Here is a 24,050-nt window from a genome sequence, read left to right as displayed (position 1 = left end):
GGGCAATGACACAGAATCTTTGGGAAAAAAAAAAAAAAGGACTATCTTGGGAGTTCCCTGGTGGTCCAGTGGTTAGGACTCGGTGCTTTCACTGCCGTGGCCCAGGTTCAATCCCTGGTTAGGGAACTAAGATCCCACAAGCCACACGGAGAGGTCCCCCCCCCAATTTTTCTTTTTCAAAAAAGGACTGTCTTGGAAAATTCAGGATGTGTGCTCAACATAGCTACAGACAGAGCACAGGACTACGCAGGAGGACTGTTAATAATTCCAAGAGCCACTGCCCCTCCCCACTCCCTGGAAGGCCCCTGCACTTGGAAACACAGCCTCCAGCTTCTTTCCCATGACACTCCCACATCAGACTGGAGAACGTGCTCGGTGGGGGGAGGTTACAGCTTGCTATGACACCCCTACCATCGGGTGAGCAAATACACCCAGGGGATATCAGCTGCACAAGGAGTGGGCAGATCCCACTGGACTGGAACATCTTCTAGCTCCCAGCTTTCCAAGACCACCAGCTTCTCCCAGGAACAGATGTACTGAGCTCTTAATATAGAGCGAAGCACCCTCGGCAGACACAGAGCTGCTCCTCTGTCCCCAGACAGCCCCACTGCCCTCTTACATCAGCTCACAGGAACTTGCCCGTGATCCTCCACAGGCTTCCACCACCAGAGCCCACCCCGCCCCCATGATTCACTCCCACAGGCCCCCCGGGACGCAGATAGGGGGATGCAGATATGAGGCGCTGGGGAGGATGCGTGGACAGCTCACTCCAGGCCTGCTGATTGGTGGGCGACTGGAGTTACAGGACAGAGCCGTTGGCCAAGCGGGAAGCCTACTTAAGAAAGAGGTATCTAGCCCGATGGCTGGGTGGCTAGAAAAACACTGAGCTGAACTGATTCAACTAAAAAATGAGAAGTCCTCCTCGCTCTCCCCCAGCCAAGGAGAAAGCCAGACTTCGTAGAGATTCTGCCTGCTATGTGGTTATGTCTATTCCAACTGTGCATTCTGGACCTAGGGAAATAACCACCGGATGGGTTCAGGGGCCCACTGGGCTCACTATGAGTGGACCTGAGCCTAAACTCCATTGATCACCCGACATCCTTACTCTGACTGTGGGCCACAGGGATGTTTGGGCCCCTGGAATCAGTGTCAGTTCAGAGTCCGTGTCCAGTGGTTCCTGAAAGTTCTGATTATTTCCTTGTGCCCAACATACAGTGATCTTCTCCTTCTGAGAAGGCTGGGCCAATGATTAACAGTACACATTTTTGTCAGTATGCCACAGTCCTTCTTCAAGGGGACCTGGCCTCCTCTTCATTCAAGGGCTTCTGGGCCTGTAAACTGGCTCAAGTCTGGATATTGATTGAGAGGCTGGGACTGTTTCTATGATTCAGGTTAGATTTTTGTTCTCTTGACCTAGAACTTTTCTGCTTTTACAGATTAAGAATTGAGTAGGGAATTCCCTGGCGGTCCAGTGGTTAGGACTCTGTGCTCTCACTGCCGAGGGCCAGGGTTCAATCCCTGGCCAGGGAAATAAAATTCCACAAGACTCACAGTGTGCCCCCCGCCCAAAGAACGGAATTGAGGAGGCTTCCTATTTCACTTCTAGGAACACCACGATCCAGCCAACTAGATCAACTGGTCAATACCACAGGTCTGCAGGAGTCAGAGTATTCTGATCTGCTGGCCATTCAGTAGCCACGCCCACCTTGCTTTTGGCGTTGAATGCTGTCCCTTGGCCCCTGCCACCCCCGATCCAATTACCCCCATTGCATTTAGGTTTCCCAACCTGTGGTGACTGTAGCTCCCACCCAGAGGTCTGGCTGACAGAGAAGAGCAATCAGGGAGCTCTTAAGAACGCCAGGGCTCCCCTCACAAACATTCCTCACAGTCATGGTGAGAAGTCTGTCTTCTGGACCCTCCCAGGTTGGAGAGTAGGTCTTTTAGATGTCAAATCCACTCCAACATTCCAGTCTCCCCAAGCCTCTGAACCCCTTTCTCTACATGAAACCAAAGTGGATCCGGCATTTCTAGAATTTGCTGTGGAGGGCCTCCTTTTGGTCCCTGCTTCAGCCAACTCACCAAAGCCTTAGAGCTCTTCCTAACTCGCAGGATGCAACATTAGATGCAGAATCTCTGCTCAGTAAGCTTGTATCAATAAATCAATAACAATATTGCGATCCTGCTTTAAGAAAGAGAAAATGACTACAAAATGTTCCTGGCCCCAGGGATGGGGCCCTGAAGCTTCAGCTTTATCAATTTTGAGGTATATGCACGGCTTCCCAGTCCAGCATAGAAGTCAGCCCACGGCAAAGCAGCCCTTGGTGGGAGCCCCTGACTTCCCTCTGGGGAGAGCCTGTGAGGGCAGAGGCCTCCGGGGGACCTGCAGGCAACCCCGCCAGACTCTTCTGACTTGGCCAGGGGTGTCGAGGCTGGATGGCCAGCAGAGGTTCTGATGAAGAGCTGCAGTCCCGGCCTTGGGGATAATTCTAAGGCCACCAGACCTGCAGGTTAGCAGAGGAAGGCAGGGTGGAGAGGCCATAGATGCTGCCCAGGTGAATTTCCAAGGCTGCAAAGTCCCTTAGGGGCCTGGTGGATGCCTGGAGATTACTAACCCCACCCCAGATAGAATTACTTTGAGAACAATTTCCTTCCTGGGGTGAAGGGCCACCTTCACCTGCCTTGGGGGTGTGGTCAGCAACAGCAGTGACAGACAGGCTGCTGCAGGAAAGGTGAAAGGGAGGTGGGGAAAGATGCTACCAGAAGGCCCAGATGCAGGGACCGTGCAGGGTGTGGCCCTTACTCTGGCTCCCAGGCCTCTGTTGTCCTCAGTCTCTGAGCAGGGCTCACAGATAGCCCTGTGTCCAGGCCAGTGCTGCCCCAGCTCTCAGACTTACCAGCCCGCCGGTGGTGGCGGCCTGTGCAGCGTGGCCAGGCCCCGCCTCTAGGGTGGAGCAAAGCAGGAGCAGGTCTGAGGGTGGAGGCAGCAGTGTGGAGAGCTCCCCTGGGCTGTCCTGCATCTCTGGCAGGAGTGGCTTTGTGACCCCCGACTCCACCGCCCTTCAGGCCTGGGTCTCCTCCTGTGCAGCCCGAGGGCTTGGGCCGGGTGACCTCTGAGGACCCCACATGCCCTGGGACGCCCCGTTTTTCGCTAACAGCTTCCTTCCACCAGCTACCATCTCAACCCCTAACAGCACCACCGAAGCACGGAAACTCTCCCCAACACGCTTTTCTCTTTTGGGGCCCAAATGTCAGCTGCGTCCCAGGGACTAACATACCACGTCAGATACAAGCTGGGACGGAGAAGGTTTTAGCCTAGCCGCCCTCCCATCCCCCAGCCCCGCCCCTCTATACCATCTCCAGCGAGAGGGCTGGACCAGGAGCAGGTTTCCAGTGTCTGCTAATCATCTCCCATCTGGGCTGAGACTACTACTCACCTCCCACCACCTTGGAAGCCTCCCAGACTTAGCAGCCTTTTTCCTGCCCGCATATGAAAAAGCAAAGCCACAGACACAGAGTAGGAGGAGCAGGGAGGGGGTTTTCAAACCCAGCTCGTGAGAGGATCATGTGCGGCCCAGCTGCCAAAACAGATCTGAGATCTGAGATCCTTCCTCAAAAGCCAGAAGAGGACTCCGGTCCATCCGCAGTTGAGGAGGTGGCTTTCAAATGCCCTCTGAACAAGCCACGTGTTGCCTGGCCTCAGGCACCCCATCCTGCTCCGGGCGGGGCTCATGGCAGCCTTCCGGCTCCCGGGACTGGACTCAGACCTACGACAGGCTGGGCGCTCTGGTGGGTCCAGCAGGTAGGAGGCCTCTCAGGGGAGGGGATTTGCTTTTCTTGGCTCCAGTTGGAAGGAAAAGCTGAGAAGGTGTCTCCAGGGAAGGAGATGGCCAGCTGGAGGGACTTCTCCAAACTGTTTAGAAGATGGGGACCACCCTGCATGCCCCCATCCCACCCTGTGCAAACAGGAAGGTCTGGGCCGTGTCTGAGGGCCGCTGGGGGTGGGAATCACCACCATGCTCACCCGCCCAGCCGGGCAGCTCGCCTCCAGCACTCACCCTCCTGGTGGACCGGGGGCTCTGACCGGAGGCGGCCAGGACGAGCCCAGGGAGGGACGCAGCCTACACTGACCCTAGGGATCTGGAAGAAGAGCTGGGGCTGGGACCCCTGTCTCCTGGCTTGGAAGCCACCTCTCTCCTTGGCTTGAAAGGAAAGAGGTAGTGAGTCCATACTCTTAAGGAGTGTGGACCCTGTCGCTGGAGACCTGGGTTTGGATCCTGGATCTGCCACTTCCTAGGTTTTTTTTTTTTTTTTTGGCCACGCCGCACGGCATGTGGGATCTTAGTTCCCCGACCAGGGATCGAATCCGTGCCCCCTGCAGTGGAAGCGGGGAGTCTTAACCACTGGACCGCCAGGGAAGTCCCATCCACTTCCGAGATTTATCACCCCTCTCTGACTTCATTCCCTTAACTCTGAAACAGACCGCTGCTTCCTAGTGTTGTGAAGCTTAAGAGACTAAGAACAGAGCTGCGTGGCATGTAGTAAGCACTCAGTAAAGCCGATTATTATCCTTATTAGAGGAACTAGGAAGACCCCACGACCAGCCAATACACCAGCCTGTCCTGAGCTGAAAATCCTTCACTGGACACCCCCTTGGGCAAATTACTCTGAGTCTCCTTATGATCCACTCCTTTTCCCCCTGGGAGATATTAACTTTGGAAATCCTAACAGCATTGCAAGATTTACTCAGGATGGATATAACCGAATCGAAGCGATCGGTTTCTCAATTTCCTAACAGTTGCTGCAAGGTCCAGATTTCTCAGAATAATCACCTGCTGGGGAGACAGCAGCGGCCCAGGCCACTGCAGAGCTAACTCTACAGCAAGGCAGGGCCGGAGCCCAGCCAGCTGCACTCCCCACAGCCTCCTTACTTGTACACTTTGGCGTTGTAGCTCCTCTCCCCAGGGAAGCCAAACATGCCGCAGACCACGCGGGAATTCTTGGCTGTCCAGTGCCTGTCGCAGATCTGCTTCCATGTCTTGCCCTCCTTCACCTCCACGTAGCCCTCCGTCACCGGCGTGCGCTTGCGGTAGGCGGAGAGGATGGCTCGGATCCGGATGTCCTCCACCTGGATATGCATGTTCTGGGAGGGAGGAGGCGTGGAAGGAGAGGGGTTACTTTCCTGGTCTGGCCGTGGAGAGGTGACGGCAGACTGGGCACTCTGCTGGAACCCCTGCCTCTCCCCTCGGGCCCCCGGGGGCCCCTGGGTGCTCTCCGCGAGCACACAGCACGTGTGTGTGGGAGATGGTCTGGCCGAGGGGACTGAAGGAGGGGGAGCAGGTGTGACCTGGGCAATCAGAGACTTGGAGGACCCCAACGCTCCTCCTCTGTCTTATCAAAATCAGCAGAGGGCGGCAGCCCCCTCCTGCAGGGGTCTCAAAATGAGAGCAGAAGAGAGACCGTGTTCCTTGAATTTCATGCTCTATAGTAAAAATAATTTGGATGCGTGCATTGTACTCCAAAGCATATGTGTTCATGCGTGGGAGTGAGTGTGTGTGTCTCCCCACTAATGTTTCAGTAAAACTGAAGTTTCAGGCAGATAAGCCTCAGATACCCTGAGGCTGGTGGGGCCGTCTTGCACACTACCTCACAGCCCCCAGGCTGGCAGCCTTTAGGGCGAAAATCCCAGGAGAGAAGGGGAGGGCTTGCAGAGAAGAGGGGAGGGGAGGGAGGAGTGGTGGGCAGAGACCCAGGCCGGCCAAGCAGGGAGGAGCATCCTGGGGCCCGGGAGGTAGGGACCACGCAGTCATTCACTGTGCAAAGGAAAGGAAAGGGAAGATTCTGAACGTCTTGAGGCCCTTGGAAAGCCCCCTCCTCAGCCCTCTGCCCACCCTGTTTCTGTGGCAGTGAGAAAAAAGGCAGGACCCTGCTGGGAGGACATGGAGGAGGCTGCGGGTCCAGGGTGGGCTCCCCTCCCCAACCCCTGACACTGAGCTGCAGTGTCCCTGCCCCAAGCCCACACCCGAGCCCCGGGGATTTGGTTGGATAGGGGGCCCCGAGAAGTCAGGGTGGGTGGAGGAACACGGGCCTACCTGGGATTTCCAGTGATACCTCTTATGTTTTTCCAAGGCTCATGCAATCTGCCCCCAAACACTATGGAATCTCCAGAATCTCTCACTTCCAGCCCCTCTTCTTTCTGGCCCAATAGAATGAGGTCATTACAGCTACTGTCATCCCCATTTTCCAGATAAGAAAATTGGTTGACTCCAGTGATCTCCCCAAGACCACGTAGAGGCAGGGAGCGTCCGAGGTGCAGTGTGAGATGCTCTCTGAGCTAGGCCAGGTGGGGCTGGGCAGGGGTGCTGGCAGAGAGGAACCCGGCGCCCCGAGTGCCCAAACCCCCGTCCAGCCAGGATGCAAATGAACCACCAGTTTGAACAGGACCATTATTTGGGTGCCCAGGGATTTAGGTCTCCTTGCCACTGGCTTCAGGGTGCAAAGCCAGGCCCTGCTTCCCCAGTCCTGCGAGGCAGCAGAAAGTATGTGGGCCGGGAGTGGTGGCATTTGGCCCTGGTTCCTTTCCATGCAGAGCGGAAGGAAGGCCGCCAGGGGCAGGATTATGTTTGCCTGCCTGCATCCTGGATCCTTTACAGCCCCCATTCAGGCCACAGGACCCGTGCCATCAAGACACATGGATGGGGGTGAGCAAGAAAGGGCCTGAGGTCTACACTGGCCCATGGGCCAGCTCCCTCCTCTGTCCTCCCACCTCGGGAGGCCAGGCTGGAATTTCAGCATGTAAGGAACACGTGACGCCCAGAAGGAAAGTTACCGCGGTGGCACCAGCCCTGCGGGCTTCACGGGGCAAGCAGGCTAGGCTGACTTTATTAAATTCACAGATCCTCCACCCGCCCCTGCCCTCCTCCACTTCCCCCGACCCCTGGCCTCTCTCCCCGCCCCCGCCCGGCCCCCGTAGAGCATCAGTGCAGCCTCACTAAGGGGAGATATGGAGCGTGAACCCAGAGGGAGGAAGGCCTGGGGGCGGGGGACGCTCAGCAGACCCTTGTCTTGATACAGGTCAGCATCCCCTCAGCAGAAGTATGACAGGTGGGCAAGCCCGGTGGGCTCTCGGATGTGGGAAATGAGGCTCAAAGAAGAGAAAGCGCTAGAACTGATGTCCCTGTCCTTGCTCTCCCACTGACTCACTGCATGTGCGTGCGTGTGTACGAGCGTGTGTGTCTGAGTGTCACGAGTATGTCTGTGTGTGTGTGTCTCTGCACGTGTCTGTGCGCCTGTCTACGTGTCCCTGTGGGAGTGCACTGCTCGTGTGTGTCCGCGTGCAGGATGCTGTGCCAGTGACAGGCCTGTGTGTCTGTGCGCTGTGTGGAGTGTATGTCTGTGCACCTATGTGGCAGAGGAGGATGCAGAGAGTTTTCCTCCAAAGCCCTGGGAGAGCAGTCAGTCAAGCTTCTCATCTGTCATTCCTTCTCCTCTTCTCCCTCCACAGAACCAATTCCTTCCCATCCTCTTGGGCTCAGATCCACCTCATTCATTCATTCATTCCAGAAAATACGGTCTCTCACCTCCATGGGCCCTGCCAGCCTCCCCCTTACACCCCAATCCTGGGGCCCTCTGCTCTGAATCATAACGACTATGAGGGCTCTCATTTATCAAATACGAGCCAATTACACGTCAGGCTCTGCACTCAGAACTTTACTTTCACTCCCTTCCTCAATTCCCATGACAACCGGTGAGAGGGCCAATGGTGTGCCCGTGCTACAGGTGAAAAACGAGAAAACTTGGTGAGGTTTTGCACCTTCTCCAAGCTCACACAGCCAATAAGTAGATAAACAAGGATGAAAACCAAATTCTGACTCCAAGCCTGTGCCCCAGGCTCGTAACCCCGGGCCTCTGAACGGTCCACACCCTCCCACCCTCGCCCCATCCCTTGCCCGGTATTGAGTTGCCCCACAAGGGGCAGGGCCTGGGGCCCAGCCTTCTGGGGGGGGTCCCTTCGGGCTCTGCCCATTCGAAGTCCATATGTGAAGTCCACCCTGCGACCCGCCCGGAGGAGCCGTGAGTCAGGCCAGAGTGTACGTGAGGGGAGAGAGCCACCTCCCAGCTGCCCCTGGACTCAGGCCAGGGGGCGGCAGGGAAACCCTCGTTGGCACGCATTCAGGGCTTGCTGCTGGCTCAGGAGCTCACTGGGACTGCTCAGAGACCTCTGTGTAGGAAAACACACACGTACACACAGAACGGCCCTCCTGACCTCACTGCTGTGGGATCCCTTCCACAACCACAAGGGTTAGGACTTTTTTTCCCCCAGAAGTTCAACTTCAAAAGAGAAGTGAAGATTTGAAACCCTAAAACATATACACATTCTTCTTTTCTAACAAAAGTCTCTCTACACTTGTGAGCTTTACATTAAGCCCAATAGCCCAGAAGCCAGCGATGCACCTGGCACTTTTTAAAATTCAAAGGGAAGTCTGAATGCTGGTCCTCTTGCCTCCCTCCAAGGAATTCACAGAACCTTCTTGACTTGTCCTACTCAAAACTCATCATATCCCCCAGGAGTGATTATCACCGGCTTCCAAGGGGGAAAATAAAGGTGCCTTGAGGCCATGCCCTGCCCTCCCGTAACTAGTGGGTTGGTGGAAAGAAGGGCTAGTGAAGAAGCACCAGGGCTGGTCTCCCAGTCTTGTGCTTGAATGGCATTTCACATTTGCCGCATCTGTGAATGACCTGCAAATTCCACAATGTGACAGCCTGGGGCTGTCGCCAATGAGGAAAAATCACCAGTTTTGAAAGTCTCGTTGGAGATTGCATCAGGGAAAGATACAGGGGGAGGCAAGGCAAGCAAGCCTCTGAGAGTGCACTTCACAGTTTCTCTGAAAGTCGGCACTAAGCTCATGGCCTCCCCGGGGAGGGCACATTTGCAAGGGCCAGATCTTAGCCCAACTATCCCCCTTCCTTCCCTCTAGAAGTCGTAATTTAGTTACATAATTAATTACATAATTTATCAGCCCAGGTCTTCCCACCTGAGAAGTCATCCTTGGAGTGGTGTCGGGTGGGGGCACCGTGATGGAGATATACTAGTCTGCCATCATCCCAACTAGACACGTGGCTGGTTAGCACTGCACAATTGCTGCTCACTTAGCAAGCTCCTTCCCTCTACAGCTAACAGGTTCCTGCATCTTGCTCTCAAAGCCCTTAGCTTTCTTTATTTGGCTGTTTTTAAAAACTGGCCTTCCCGATAGAGATCCGTTTTCCCAGGTGCCATCTTGGCACCTTCCTCAGCACCTCAAACCAAACGCACCCAGGATGCCCTCAGTCTTTCCTTCTTGCAAGTTGGAAGGTGACGCCCTTCCAGCTTGCAGCCCTCAAGCCTCGCATGCCTCCTGCTCCCTCTCTCTTCCTCACTCTTATGGCCCATTCTGCCCCAGAAGTGCTTTTCCTACCCTTCAGTCACCTTCTCATTCCCACTTCTATTGTCCAGGCAGGTATGTAGTGGAAGTAAGAGAACAGCATCACAATTCTGTCATTTCACGGGACCCTGTATCTCTCCCCGGTCCGGATGAATGGCTGACCCAGTCCATCTCACACATGGCTGGCATATCCATCCAACTGACCGCTGTGCCTTCGTGGGTTTGGCTCAAAACCTTCCCGTGGCTCCCCCAGGTCTTATGCTCCTAGTCAAGAGCCTTCCTGATAGGACCCACCTCATCCCCTCCTTGCCCTTTTTCCAGTCTCAAGATGCCAGGCTGACATCACTTTTTTAACCCCAGCATCAAGCTGCTCCCTGCAATCCTTTTTTCCTTCCTCTCTACCGGTCAGAATTCTCCTGACCTTCAGGAACAACCTTGTTCATTCAATCGTTTGAAAAATACCTGTTGAGGGCTATGACGTCCTAGGACGTCCCTCCCCCAGATATCTCATCCACATAGATACGACTTCTTTATTCCTCTAGCATTTGCTTTCTGGGTCCCTCAATTCATTCTTGGCTTATACTGACTATCTTGTACTATCTATCTTTTCATTTTGCCTCCTCATCGGACTGTGAGTCTCTCAAGGACAGAACTGTGCTTTATTCATTCTTGCATTCCCCACGGCAACGAGTGCCAGACACGAGACATCGTGGGTCCTCACATATTCTTGGAACAAACTAATAATCATTTTAAAAAATCCAGTTACAGGAATTCAGCTTAACTAGAAATGTTGGGCTCTCCAGCCAAAAATGTAATAAAGACTCCCTTTATTCTTGGTTTAATGCAAAATAAACAGAGAGGCTTGTTTTTTTTCACAGCATAAGCACTACTTGTGTGACTTACCGATGGACAAGATTGTCTGCACTTTATCCATGCGATCTCTTGTCATCTGAGCTATTTAACACCCTCCCCTTTCCCCTTGAAATCTGAGGCTAATAAATAAACTGAATTAAAAGCTGTTCTGACCCTCAGCACACATTTAGATGGTTTAGCTACGTGGGTATCATCTGTAAACAGTACAAGACATGTTGTACTGGAAGAAGCTGGCTACACTGTAATTATCCCCTTTTGATGATCAAATCAGAAATTCACAGCCTAAGAAACTGCTGGGAATATTCTCTAGCCGGTGATTCCTACTGGGCTACACAGACGAAAGGGAAGTGGGAAGGCAGTGCGGCGATCCCTGTTGCTCAGCTCTACGTGATGGAGACCAGTCTGGGCGGAGGGGGTCGGGGTGGGAGTGGTTTGAGAACTGAGGTCATGCTGAGGCACCAGAGGAAAAAGCCGGCAGTCAGTCTGGGCCCTCCTCCTATAAACCAAGAGCTTTGCAACGCTGCTGGAGAATCAAACGCTCTGTGTTTCATTTTCCAACCTGAAAGCAGTGGGGTGGGTAACAGAGGCTGCTTCTTTGGAGAACAGTCAAGACCTGCGGTCTGCAGGAAGCTGGCAGGACACCTGCCCCAGCAACCAGTCCCTCTGGCCCAGCAGGGGTGCTGAGGCCACAAACCAGGCAAGTCCGTGGGCCTGGCCAAACGGTCCACCACGCTCCCAGGTAGGGCACCTGACCTGATGCTTCTCCTCCCAGCAACCATCACCATGGTGACAAAGTAATGACTTGGGAAATCGTCTTTCTCCACTACGGGACAGCAAATTTCGGGAGGGCAAGACTGTCCTTTCATTTCATCGATCCCTTGATTCCCAGTGCCCAGCATAGAGTCTGGTGCCCGATTAAAATGTAGTGGATGAACGAACGAACAGACACAGCATCCAGTTGCCTTAGCAACAGCCTCATGGGGATGGGGCCGGGGGGAGTCGTTGTCGCTGACCCCTCCAGCATGGCTGAGGTGACTCGAATGAACCACCTGGGCCCTTTGCCACCACCTTCACCCCAGTCACATCAGGAGCCCCACCCTACAGAACAGATCTGCCCAACCAGGGCAGAGAGAGGCTTTCTCCAGCCCAGCTCAAGCCCCTACTTCCTCCATAGAGCCTCCTTCCCACTGATCTCTCCCCACGAACCTCTCCCTTTCCAAACTGCCACAGAATTTACTATCCAATCCACACTGTTCAACGTTGGAGTACATACTGCCATTTATTTATTTCTTCTATAACAAATTATAAGGCTACTTATTTGTTGATTTCATCTAATGAGTGAGTATAACATTACTTATTTCTTCCAACTCACAAACAATTATAATATTTATAATTTTCAGAGGGTTGTGTGTACAGCACCTCGGCCAGGGATAGGGTTCCCAGATCTGCCAGGATGTGCACAATTTCAAATATTCTGTTCTGTTAGCTGCGTAAATGCCCTTTTGCTTTTCAGATGCTGTGACCTATTTTTCGTTGGGAAAACAGGTCACCCTAGAACTACTTCTCTTGTTCCCCTTAGGGTTGGTGGCTGGTGAACCCAGACCACATAGAGGCTCTCAATAAATAGAATCATGGAATGTTAGCACCGGACAGGATCTAATACCTCTTCTTGCCCAAGCTCTCTGTAGGCTGGGAGAGAAAACCCAGGAGAGCTACATGCGATGGCCCAGCTTGACAGTTCGGCAAGTCTGGGGACTGAGATGCTGTGGGCTCCCATTGTGGCCCTTTACTCCCTTGCTGAAGGGTCCGACACAAACTGCCCACTTGCTACCATCTCTCCTCCTGCCACAGAGGGAAGCCGGCCAGCTACCCTGTGGCCTTCGGGGCAAGCAGGGCTATATTTAGCTTGGAGGGACCACCGCCTTCCGAACTCCACAGAGATGAAAACAGGCCCCCTTTCTTTAAACCACCCAGTGTAACACACTGAACATCCTCTTGGGGGGTGTGGTTGTCGAAACTCCTGGCCGGGAAGTGTTTGGACCTTTCTAGAGTTAATTACTCCCTTTCAGGCTTCATGCCTCCACCCCTAAGAGCCCCCCCAGATGCTGGGGCGATAAGGCTGCTGCTGAGGGGAAAACCTTGAAGCATTTGGCAGCTAACTGTGGCTAATAAAAACCTGGACTTCTGGAATTTAAAAAATTCACAGCAGCCTCCATCCCTGTGGTTAAGAGGAGAAGAAAGAGCTTTTTCAGGTCTCAGCGCCCCTCCAGAAGGAGGTGAGGGAGCAGAGGGGAGGGGTACCGGATTCTCCCCACCGTTGGAAGTGAATACCCTTCTCCTGGCTCCACCCTCATCTTCCCTCTCCTGGTCCCTCCAGACTGCCTGGGCTGCCTGCTGTCACAAAGGAGAAATTGGGGCTCCGGGGCCCCTCGGGGGATAGGCCACCCCTAAATCTCACAGCCGGGGGATTTCCAATCAAGTCTGGGAACCTAACTGCTTTTGCAAAAGAGCCTTTAAAAAAATGGGTAGAGTAGAAGGTGGGGGGAGAAGGTGAAGAAAGGAAAAGACCCATATGTTCCCTGACCTGACAGTACACGGCCTCAGCCACGAGCCTTTCTATGAGCACATGACTTAGCAATGTGCAAAAGAGCCAGTGCAGAGAGGGCTGTTCACAGGGGCATCTGGATTTGTAATCTCTCCTTATCTAATGCTTTTTCCAACTTGTCCACCGCCACAGACAGGAAACAAAGTCTCTTGATTTAAGAGCCTCTGAACTCCTGGGAGGTTTGGTTGGAGCTCTGTTTTCTAGGTTTAAAAAAGATCTATTCACTTGAAACTAACAATATTTTACATTTTATTATTTGCTCCTGTTTCCCTCTTTTGAAGAAGGTTTTGAGAATTGGCCCAAGACTCATTTTCCTGCGGAAAATGCTGTTCTACAGTGAGGTGTCCAGAGACCCAAGAAGGGTCAGTCCCTCTGGACATACAGCTGCAAGTCTCAGGCTCCGAGGGGACCAGAACTCAGGGGTCCCGCCTTCCACTCTGGGGTCTAAAACTTAGACCACAGAAAAGGGGAGAAAGGAGACCCTGCTCGGTTAATTTTCTGGATGAAATGAACCCAGGTTGGTGAATCAGCGGTAAGGCGAATCTCTTGTAACACTTTATAGTCTGCAAAGCACTTTTCCAGAAATCGTCTGATTTTCCCCCTTACAGAATGAGTGTGTGCCGTGCCATTCTGATGGAGAAACCACTGCCACTCTGGATTACAGACTTCATAGCTGGAAGGGATTGAATTCAACCCACTCATCTTAAAGAAAAGAGTGGACTCCCTCTGTGCTCTGGCCAACGGGGAGCTCAGGGGCCAAACCTGTGAACTCTTCTTTGGTGGGGTCATTCATCTGAAGAAGAGGCACTTTTTCCCTCCTCTAGAAGGGAATTTATGAAGTGTCAAGGGGCCCCCGAGGATGCCCCAAGCAGATGTAGGAGTCCACGGAAGCACAGTTACCTCATCCAGTGAAATTCCATCATTCAGGCCCCAGGGTTTAGTGACTCATGCCTCTGGCATCCCAGAGTGGGATGAACTTGGTCTAGACGGATGCAGTTTTCTTCCACTCTCTGCTTGGGGAATTCCAGTGTGCTCCGGAGAAGGCACAAGCCTGTGAGGGTCATCTATAATGGTCTGTGATCTGTTCCCAGTCTCCAGGCGTCAACGAGGGTGGATATTATAGAACCCGGCTTCACCTTTTCAAAATAAGGGTGAGAAGAGATGGGGTGTCTCTTCATGACCTTCATTAGCCTAATTGTTTATATCTGGGGTCACAAGACACAGAGAAGGTATTAACTGACACTTCACTCTTGGCTGCTTTTGAATTTATGGGCCCCCAACCGGGGGAAGTTGAGAGGAGTGGGGCTTGAATTTTCACTTTGATGTGGAAGAGTGCGGGTGAAAAGTGTCTTCTTTCAAGGCCAAAGTCATGACGGGCCAGAGACGCGGTAGAGAGAGATCCCGAGCACACACACTAGCTGGCATCCCTTCTGTGTGTGTGTGTGTGTGTGTGTGTGTGTGTGTGTGTGTGTGTGTAAGATGCATGACCCCAATTCACACAATGGTGGGCACTGCCAATAGTCAGCTAGTGTGCACCCCCTGTGTGGGCTGGGTGCGTTTTCATAGATGCAGAGAAACAAGGGATCTTAGAACTTGGTAATCACCTCGTCCTGTGTCCTTCCCATGTTGGGATCTGGCTGTGATATTCCTGGCAGGAGGTCATCCAGTTCCTGCTTGAGCTACTCCAGTGACAAGGAGCTCACCTCTAACAGGTAAGCCCCATCCCCTGTGTTATAGAGTCTTCGGACTGTGTTGAAATGTGTAGCCCCATCACTCAGCCTTAAAGAGTTTTCACACGGAGCTGAAATCTACATCCCAATCCCTTCCCATCCATCTCAGTTCTGGAAGTTAGCATTAATCACACTCTTCTCCATGGTAGCACTTCAATAGTTGAAGAGAACGGACATGTCTCCCCCCACCCCCATATCTCTTTTCTTGACACAGTATCTTCATTTCTTCATATGATGTGGCTTCCAGACCTGTCTCCACTCAGCTTGTCCCTCCTCTGGGAGACACAGTTAAGAGATGACCCCAGAACTGCACTTAGTTCTTGGTCCAAAAAGCAAGGAGTTTAGGGAAATAAGTCTTCCCCCTGTGTATCAGTTTACATTCACTTTTCTAGCAGCCATACCATACCTTTGGCTTATACTGAGCTTTTAGGCAACCAGTTCCCTTCAGGGATCTTTTAAATATAATCAGTGCTTTCAGTCACTCTCCCTGGCTTTTACTCTTTAGCTATTCCCCGCTCCCGCCCCCCGCCCCCGCCATGAACCTTGATATAGGACCTTATATTCATCCCTAACATGTACCAGTTTGGGTCTATTATTTCAACCTCCTGAGGTTTTTCTGAATCTCACTCCATGATGTTTTATCCCAGCAATCTCTCCTAGTTTTGTGTCTCCTATAAATATTATCAGTATACATTTTAATCTCCACGCAAATTTCTGATACATGGCGGAAAGGCAGAGCGGAGCCCTGGGCTACGCCAGTAGAGACCATCCACTGTGTTCACGCGAATTAATCAGCAGTTCTGGGTATCGTGAGTCACGACTCCCCCCCTAGCTGCATGTCCACCAAACCTACATGTCTTCCTGTGGTCCACACACATCTAACAGGGGACATTTCTCTAGCCAAGACGAGTGATTCCATGACTTAAGCTACTGACACGGCTATTACACGAGGTATTTCGGAGAAACTTCTCACATCCCACAAATATTCCTGGTAGGTGGTCTGGGTGGCTCCCTACGCATCGGGCCAACCCTGCCCGTACGCATGCGCTTGAGCCACAAAGTCCTGGATGGAAGAATCTTCTGGCAACTCTCCAAGGTTCTCGTCAGACACCCTGAGATCTAGGCCTGTTGATGACCTACTTTTAGCAGATACCAAAGGGCAGAGATTACAGGGCACTACTCATCAACTGAAAAATTTCCACAGCATCCCTGGCTAGACAGGAAAGCTTCTAGTCTGGTCCATGGTAACCAGTCTGATTCGTATGACAGCAAGAGGGAGGCCTTCTAGGAAAATACAAAGCTTAGAGGCTGCGGAAGTTATCCAGCCCTTTAAACCAGACTCCCCTCAGCTAGTCCTCTCTGGGCTACTGTAATCTCATTTAGGACCTAGGCTCCTTGCCTTGGAATGATCTTCCAACTTTCCCCGAGGCATGCATCTTGTCTTCTTGGGTTATAAGGGTTAGAGGACAAGGGTCATGTTTACTTTCCCCAGTGGTGTCCCAGACCATGATGTGTGTACAGCAGGCCTCCAACAAATGTCTAGAATAAAGGTAGATACTAAGCTTTCCTATCACAGAATCTCAGCCCTTCCAGAATAAGAAAGTTCTCGCCAACATATTTTTTTCCAGTCATTTTTCTGCCTATTCCACCCAATTAAGGTTCTGCTTTCTCTATGACCCATCTTATTTCCCCTTTAAATGCTAAGCAGTAGAACTGGCCCATAGAGCTATTCCATAAACATTTCTCTGTTGAAGTGCCCTTCACAGAGTCCTTTGCCAGAACCTTTTTTTTTTTTTTCTAGTGACAGATGAACCTTTTCATTTTCCCAATCCAAAACCCACAAACATTTTGGCCCACCTTCCTTTGATTCAAGCTATCAGTGACTTTCTGATGCCCAGAAGCCTGGATCTTTGCTTGACAATCCATGTGGATTATCCTGAGGTTGTAGGATGAGCAAAAGCCCATTAACAATGACACACATTTGGCCCTGAATCAAGGCCAGCAGTTTGCTGAAGCTGTTGGTTTCAAGCAGGAGCCTAAAGAAGTGTCTTTCTATGGTCTGTTGGCCGTTTCAGAACTTTGGAAATGTAATGGTCAATTCATTAGAGAGAAACATCTCAGTCATTGGTGATAGATATGGGCTAATATTTATTTGTAGTTGATTAATACTGGGATTCCAAAATTTAGAGATCCCTGATTTAACTTGTTCAGTAGAATTATAATACTGTTAGATCCAATTACTACTAAAAAATTTCTGTGGACTCCCCCCGCCAAAAAAAACCCTCAAAGATGTCACACATATGTTCATTAGGCAGGGCAATACTATGAAGGAATGATTTGCTTCTACGCATTTCTCATCACTGTTTAGTTTGATATTCTATCCTAGGATGTTCTTCACCCAAGTAGAGAATGATCTTTGGTTTTGATATCTGGGAAGAAGAAAATTTGGGAATTGGAGATATTGTTCCCATTAGATACCCAGCATTATTTTTATTGGATACGATGGTGAATTAGATGTAAGCCCTGCCCTTTGGAGCTTCCAACATTGGAAAGATGAGATACCTATGAGTGGGTGCTAATTATTTCATATGAGGTTATAAAGAGTGGCAATGGAAGGTGTGAAACTGGACTGGATAAGGCTACCCTCCAAATTATAAGCTTCATGGTAAAGCAAAGTTGTCATCAGGAACTGGAAGACTAAATAAAGTACATCAACTCTGTAACCATCTCTTGTAGTTATCCCAAATAAAATAGCAGCATTTGAAGAGTGTCAACTAGAGGTGGTCTCATGCTGCCAGCTGAGAGAAGGCTGGGAATCCTTTTCCACACTATCATGCAGGCTTGGATCAGTTCCCAGCATACTCAGTGTGCTCTTGGAGCATATGAGAAAGACTGGGACAGAGTGAGTCATGGGAGGAAAATGTAAAGACCACAGTCTGGGGAGAACTTCCTCTGGAGCCCAAATAGGGCAATTTCAAGAGTCACCTCTCCTCAGCATTAGTCCTGAGGTCAGCTGGAGGCTAAAGAACAGTGAAGGCTCCTTGGCCTGGATTCATGGCAGATCCAACATCCCCTTGGGGCTTGGAGTCCCCTTGAGGAGGGAGTCTTGGTTGCCTCATCTCCCTGTCCTAAGCCCCACATATGTTGCACGCAAGAGGAGTGCATTATATGTTTGTTCATTTTGTTCTCTGGCTGGAGAACTTGTTGAAAAGATCAATCTGAAATTTAGCCATAAATGTACGAGGGTCACAAGTCCTTTTGCCATTCCCAAATGCTGACTTGGGTCAGGCTGGCAACATCAGAATCATCTGAGAGAGCTTAAAAAAAATAACCTGGTCCCAGAGTGGGAGACTCTCATTCAGGAGGTCTGGGACGAAGTGCCAGTGCATTTTAAAAGTGATTCTGGAGACTTCTCTGGTGGCGTAGTGGTTAAGAATCTGCCTGCAAATGCAGGGGACACAGGTTTGTTCCCTAGTCCAGGAAGATCCCACATGCTGCGGAGCAACTAAGCCCGTGTGCCACAAGTACTGAGCCTGCGCCCTAGAGCCCACGAGCCACAAGTACTGAAGCCTGCGCGCCTAGAGCCCGTGCTCTGCAACAAGTGAAGCCACTGCAATGAGAAGTCTGCGCACCGCAACAAAGAGTAGCCCCTACTCACTGCAACTAGAGAAAAGCCCGCATACAGCAACGAAGACCCAACACGGCCATAAATGAATGAATAAATAAATAAATAAAAATTAATAAATAAATAATAAATAAATAAATAATAAATTAATTAATTAAAAAAAAATAAAAGTGATTCTGATCCCCAGCTAGATCTGGGACAACTGTCCTATGGCAGCCAGTCCCCAGGATGAACCCAAATGACCACTACCTTCTGTAGTCACACCTCTGGGTAATCTCCTCCCACAATGGATACTGTTTGTCTGAGTGACCAATAGAATACAGCAGAAATGATGGCCCATCACTTCCAAGATGAGGTTATGAAAGATGCAGCTTCCATGTTTTGCTCCCTCTCTCTTTCTCTTTTGAGTCACTCACTCTAGAGAAAGACAACTGCCATGTCTTAAGGACACTCAAGCAGCCTATTGGGAGGTTGTGTGGAGAGGACCAGAGGCCTCCAGCTGACAGCCAGAAGGAAGCAAAAACCTGTCGACAACCACAGGAGTCAACTTGGGAGAGGAGTCCCCAGCTCCAGTTGACAGCATGACTGCAACCTCATAAGATGTTCTGAGCAGAGTGAACTGGCTGACCACTCCTGGATTCCTGACCCTCAGAAGCTATTCAAGATAATCCATGTTTGTTGCAAAATATGAGGGGGGTGGGATAATTTGTTACACTGCCGCTGCTAGCTGATACACCTTCCTAGTCCAAAGGGCAAGCTCCTGTACATAGCACAGGCCTTTCTAGCTTCATTTCATACTATTTCCACATTCATAGTTTACAGTCTTGAGTGGTACCGACCTGCTCATCCCCAGTTCACACCTCCGTGCCTTTGTGTCTTTGTCCAAGTCGTTCTCTGTGTCTGGAATGCCCTTTCCCCACTGATAGCAGCCTCTTCTCCAGAAATCCTTCCTCAACTGCCCTGGCACCAAATGAAATTGGTTTAGGTCCCCCCACCTGCCACAAAAGTGATCACACACACTTCTCGGAATCATAGGTGAGAAGTGAGATACATGGAAGAAGGAAAACATTCACATGAAGGAGTCATCAAGAGCACATGAACTTGTCAGAAGAGAAAGATAAGTACCACATGATATCACTTATATGTGGAATCTAAAATATGACACAAATGAACCTACCTACGAAACAGAAACAGACTCACAGACTTGTGGTTGCCAAGGGAGAGGGAGGGTGAGGCAGGGATGGAGTGGGAGTTTGGGATTAGCAGATGCAGACTGTTACATATGGGATGGATAAGCAACAAGGTCCTACTGTATAGCACAGGGAACTATATTCAATATCCTGTGATAAACCATATGGAAAAGAATATACAAAAGAATGTATATATGTATAACTGAATCACTTTGCTGTACAGCAGGAATTAATACAACACTGTAAATCAACTACACTTCAATTAAAAAAAAAAAGAGCACATGACTTGCCTCTATGTTGTTGATCAGCGAATTATCAAACTTGAACCCAGGAATTCTTTTGTCACTGCACACCACACCCACATCTTCTGTGTGCTTGCAGTCAGTGACACCCCAGCCATTGGAGGAGCAGGCTGCGAGGGTCCCCTCATTGCCGGTGCAGTAGACGTTGTCCAACCAGATGGGCCCTAAGGAAGCAGAGAAGAGAGAAGCCAAGCTCCATGTCAGAGTAGGTTTGAGTCTTTGGGGGCACCAAGGGCGTACACAGAAAGAGAGTTTTTCCCTAATTTTGGCAGCTGTGTGTGGTCATCAATTGGTCAGTGTGTTGAGATATTGCATACATTTCTAGACCATCTGGATTCCCTTGCCAGAGGGATGTGATTTAGGGATGTGGCAGATTGAACATGATTAGAGCAGAAATCAGATTTAAGCCCGGAAGGCACGTGATATAATGGGAAGAACAGGGACTTTGGATACTAAGCTGTTTGATACGAATTCTGGCTCAGCCACTTAGCTGTATGACCCTGATCAAAGCTCCCTTTTCTCATGGGTAAAATGGGGGATAATAATGACACTCGAATGACAGGGGCGTGTGCAGATTAGAGATAATACATGACATGTGCCTAATTTATCATTGGTCCATAGTTACTCAAAAAATGGTAACGATGATGATGATGGTGATGATTTTACTTATGTTGACTATGGCACACGCTCAGAGAAGGCAACTCATCGTGCAAGGCCACCTTCCTGAACCCAGAACCCTGGTCCTTTCAGCGCTCCTTCCACTTCCTGATGTCTCCCATCCACTGATTCAGAGATGGCCCAGCTAGGCTAACCCACAGAGCCTCCTCCTCACATCAGGTGAAGGCAGGGCTGGTTTCTAGCTGGGCAGTCTGCCTGGGAGGCTGTGGGACTCTGCTCACCTCCTGTGCATTTACCTGATTTGCAGTAAGTGGGGAATTCTGAGTGCAAAGTGCTAGAGGGTTAACCACAATGAGACACGATCTCACACCCATTAGGATGGCTACTATCAAAACAGAAACAACAACAGAAAATAGTAAGTGTTGGCAAGGATGTGGAGAAATTGGAACCCTTGTGCACTGTTGGCAGGAATGTAACACTGAAACCACAGACCACGTCTCAGGGCTCGGTGGAGCTCAGGTTCTTTATGTCTTGGCACAGAAGGAATTCAGCAAGAGGCAAAGTGATAGGTAAGAGGTGGATTTAATAATATAGGACGCTTGTGAGACATACAAGCAGGTAGGCAAGGCAGCGCTGCCCCAAGAGCTGGGTGAACTACATTTTTATAATCAAAGGAAAAGTGGGGAGGGGTAGAAGACCACCTTCTTCCTCATTCTCGAGTAGACATTAGGCTTCCATCATCAGCTCCTCCTCCCCATCGGGGGGTTGGGGGGAGTTTTTTGTCCCTCTGTGGCCCAACCAGGACTGTCATGGCACTATGGAAATTAGCAAAAAAGGTGGCAATCTATGCTAAAATAAGGTAAATCATCTCAGGTTTCAGTATAATGAGGGTCTTCTACTTTGGAATGTCATCTTTCTCCTGTATTTTTGTTTTTAGTGTGTGCAGAGGAACATGTCCTAGGAATCGTTAACTTACTGACCTCAATGGCAGGATACAGGTGTCATTTTCCTACCATTGTTTTATTGTCTTGAGGCCTGTCTCGTGCTTCTATTGCGTGGTTTTATTGCTAAGCAAGCCTGCTTTCTTGAGTGATCATTAACTTACAGGGGTCTCCCAAAGTTCCCTCTCTGTCCATGATCTCTTAGTGGGATTTTTAAACTATTGGATTATCTTACTCTATCCCTATCAAAATGGTGCAGCCCCTGTAGAACACAGTAGGGTGGTTCCTCAAAAAATTAAAAATAGAATTACCATATGACCCAGCAATTCCCACTTCTGGGTATATATCCAAAAGAATTGAAAGCAGGGTCTCAAAGAGATATCAGTACACCCATATGCATTACAGCATCATTCACAATAGCCAAAATGTAGAAGCAACCTAGGTGTCCATTGACTAATTGTGGTCTATACATACACTGGAATATTATTCAGCCTTAAATAGGAATGGCATTCTGACACATGCTACAACATGGATGAAACTTGAGTTCACTATGCTAAGTGAAATAGTCCCGAAAAGGCAAATACTGTATGAATCCACATATATAAAGTACTGAGAGTAGTCAAAATCATAGAGACGGAGAGTAGAATGATGTTTACCAGGGGCTGGGGGAGGGGGGTTGGGGAGCGGTTATTTAATGGGTATAGAGTTTTAGATCTGCAAGATGGAAACGTGTTCTGGAGATGGGTTGCCCAACAGTGTGAATGTACTTAACATTACTGAACTCTACACTGAAAAATGGTTAAGATGGCACACTTTATGTTACGTGTATTTTACCACAATTAAAAATTTTTTTAAATGTTAAGTGCTAGAGGGTTTTCAAGTAGTGAGTTTTATTAGTATTACTACACAATGAAAGGAAACAAAGTCAAAGCTCTCCTTTTCCTCAGGACTCCAGGAGGACTCTAGTACTGCGGTCCCCAACCTTCTTGGCAACAGGGACTGGTTTCGTGGAAGACAATTTTTCCGGGGGGGGGGGGATGGTTCAGGCGGTAATGCAAGTGATGGGGAGCACGCGTAGCAGCGGATGAAGCTTCACTCGCGCACCTGCCGCTCACCTCCTGCTGTGTGGCCCGGTTCCGAAGAGGACACGGACCAGTACCGGTGCATGGCCTGGGGGCTGGGGACCCCTGCTCTATAGTATAATGGAGTCAGAAAACCTAGGTTCAAATTCTGTCTGCCTCAGGCTTGGGCACCACGTGACTGGGTCAACTACTTCACCAAGCCCATTCTCAAGTGAAAATAATGATACCAACAAATAGGTCGCCATGGAGATTCAATGAGATAACATATGTGCCTAGTATGTGCTCACCTTCCCTTTCTCCTTCCTCCTTCCAGTAAGTCAGAAAAACAATGAATTCTGTCGTTTCCATGATGCAAGGAAAAAGCAGATAAAAACACTCCCATTGTAAAGATGAGAAAAACCAAGGAGAATCTGAGGTTCTTCAAGGTCAGAGGGGACCCGGGGCCAGTCTCCTGACTTCGAGGCCCCGCTGAGACATGTCTGCTGCAACAGATGGCTGCTCAGGGCTCAAAGGAGAGCATCTCAGACGCACTGAGGGGAACAAAGGGCTTATTGAAAACATCTGGGCTGAGGTTTTCCAACTGGTTTCTCAGTTTGGCCTCGTTTCCAAGCCATCAAGCTCCACTGAAACATATGCTCCCTAATCGATTGCTGTTTCAACAACAAACCAATGTTTGTCTTGCTAAGTACTAGCAACGGAAAAGACTCTCCATGTTTGAAGCGGGGCCTCTTCTTTGGAACATTCTGTAGCAAAGCTGTTGAATGGACAGAGATGGTGAAAAGAAACAGAGCCCTATTTCCATCTGCAGTGAGAGAAACCACCCTGGCTAAGGAGATGGCAAACAGGACAGCACACAGCTAAAAGCAGCAGGGAGAGCTGCAAAACAGATGCCCCAGGGCCTGCTTTGCTTTCTGATAAGGAAGATTTGAAATTAGCACCCTGGAACGCTAATGGGAACTATTATCCCAAAGAGGTGCTTTCTTAAGAAGCTTCAATTCACCCCCAATAATTCTACCCTCTAGGCATTCCCACCAGTTACTTTCTTAGATAGTGGAAATGTAAATTTCTACTTAGCCCCAGATGCAGGCATGATACACTAACTTGGCCCGATTTCGTGACATTTTTTTTTCCTGTATGCTTAATGCCTAACAACTAGACGGTTCTGATTCCAAAGCAACCAGCTTTTATTCTGCTGTTGGAATGCAGGGTGGTTCTGGACACAGTTCAGTACATGCCGTTTCAGAGCTGCTAGGAAAGTTGCACTAGGGACACAGATGGGGCTCAAACTTTGGATGCAATATGCCAATCCGAAGCAAAACTTCATTTTTACTCTTTCCACTCATTTAGTCCAAGAAATGCTTCCTCTGATGAAAGGAGAAGAGATGTACAAACAAGTTAACAGGCCATTTGGAGGATAAACATCATAAATAAAATTCTATTTGAATGCCAGTATTCCCCAGGGCTGTTGGGGCAATGGAAATCATTCAACTTAGGAGCTTCAGGACCCCACTGTGGTCATCTGCTGGCTTTGTCACTCTGATCTGAAGAACGAGGGGGTGAGGGGGAATCACATCTAACCTCAGATCTGAGGACAGGCAAAGGAGAGCAACCATCTGAGGTTCGGGTGCCCGTGAGTCCATCCAGAAGGTGAGAAATGGGGCAGTT

The 24,050-nt window shown here is 50.0% G+C and overlaps 1 protein-coding gene across 1 annotated transcript in view; it reads right to left on the bottom strand.

The window, feature by feature from the left end:
- The window catches only part of LOXL2 (lysyl oxidase like 2), a 104,663-nt gene that overhangs the window by 47,487 nt on the left and 33,126 nt on the right, over window positions 1-24,050 (bottom strand). The window contains exons 3-4 of the mRNA XM_082401959.1: window positions 19,733-19,908; window positions 4,929-5,140 (exon numbers count right to left, since the gene is read on the bottom strand). Of these exons, the coding sequence (XP_082258085.1) occupies window positions 4,929-5,140; window positions 19,733-19,908 (388 nt within the window). The remainder of the gene's footprint in view (window positions 1-4,928; window positions 5,141-19,732; window positions 19,909-24,050) is intronic.

This window comes from Balaenoptera borealis, assembly GCF_965194805.1.
Source record: "Balaenoptera borealis genome assembly, chromosome: 8".
Taxonomy (NCBI): Eukaryota; Metazoa; Chordata; class Mammalia; order Artiodactyla; family Balaenopteridae; genus Balaenoptera; species Balaenoptera borealis.
This window is presented reverse-complemented; position numbering and strand designations above follow the sequence as displayed.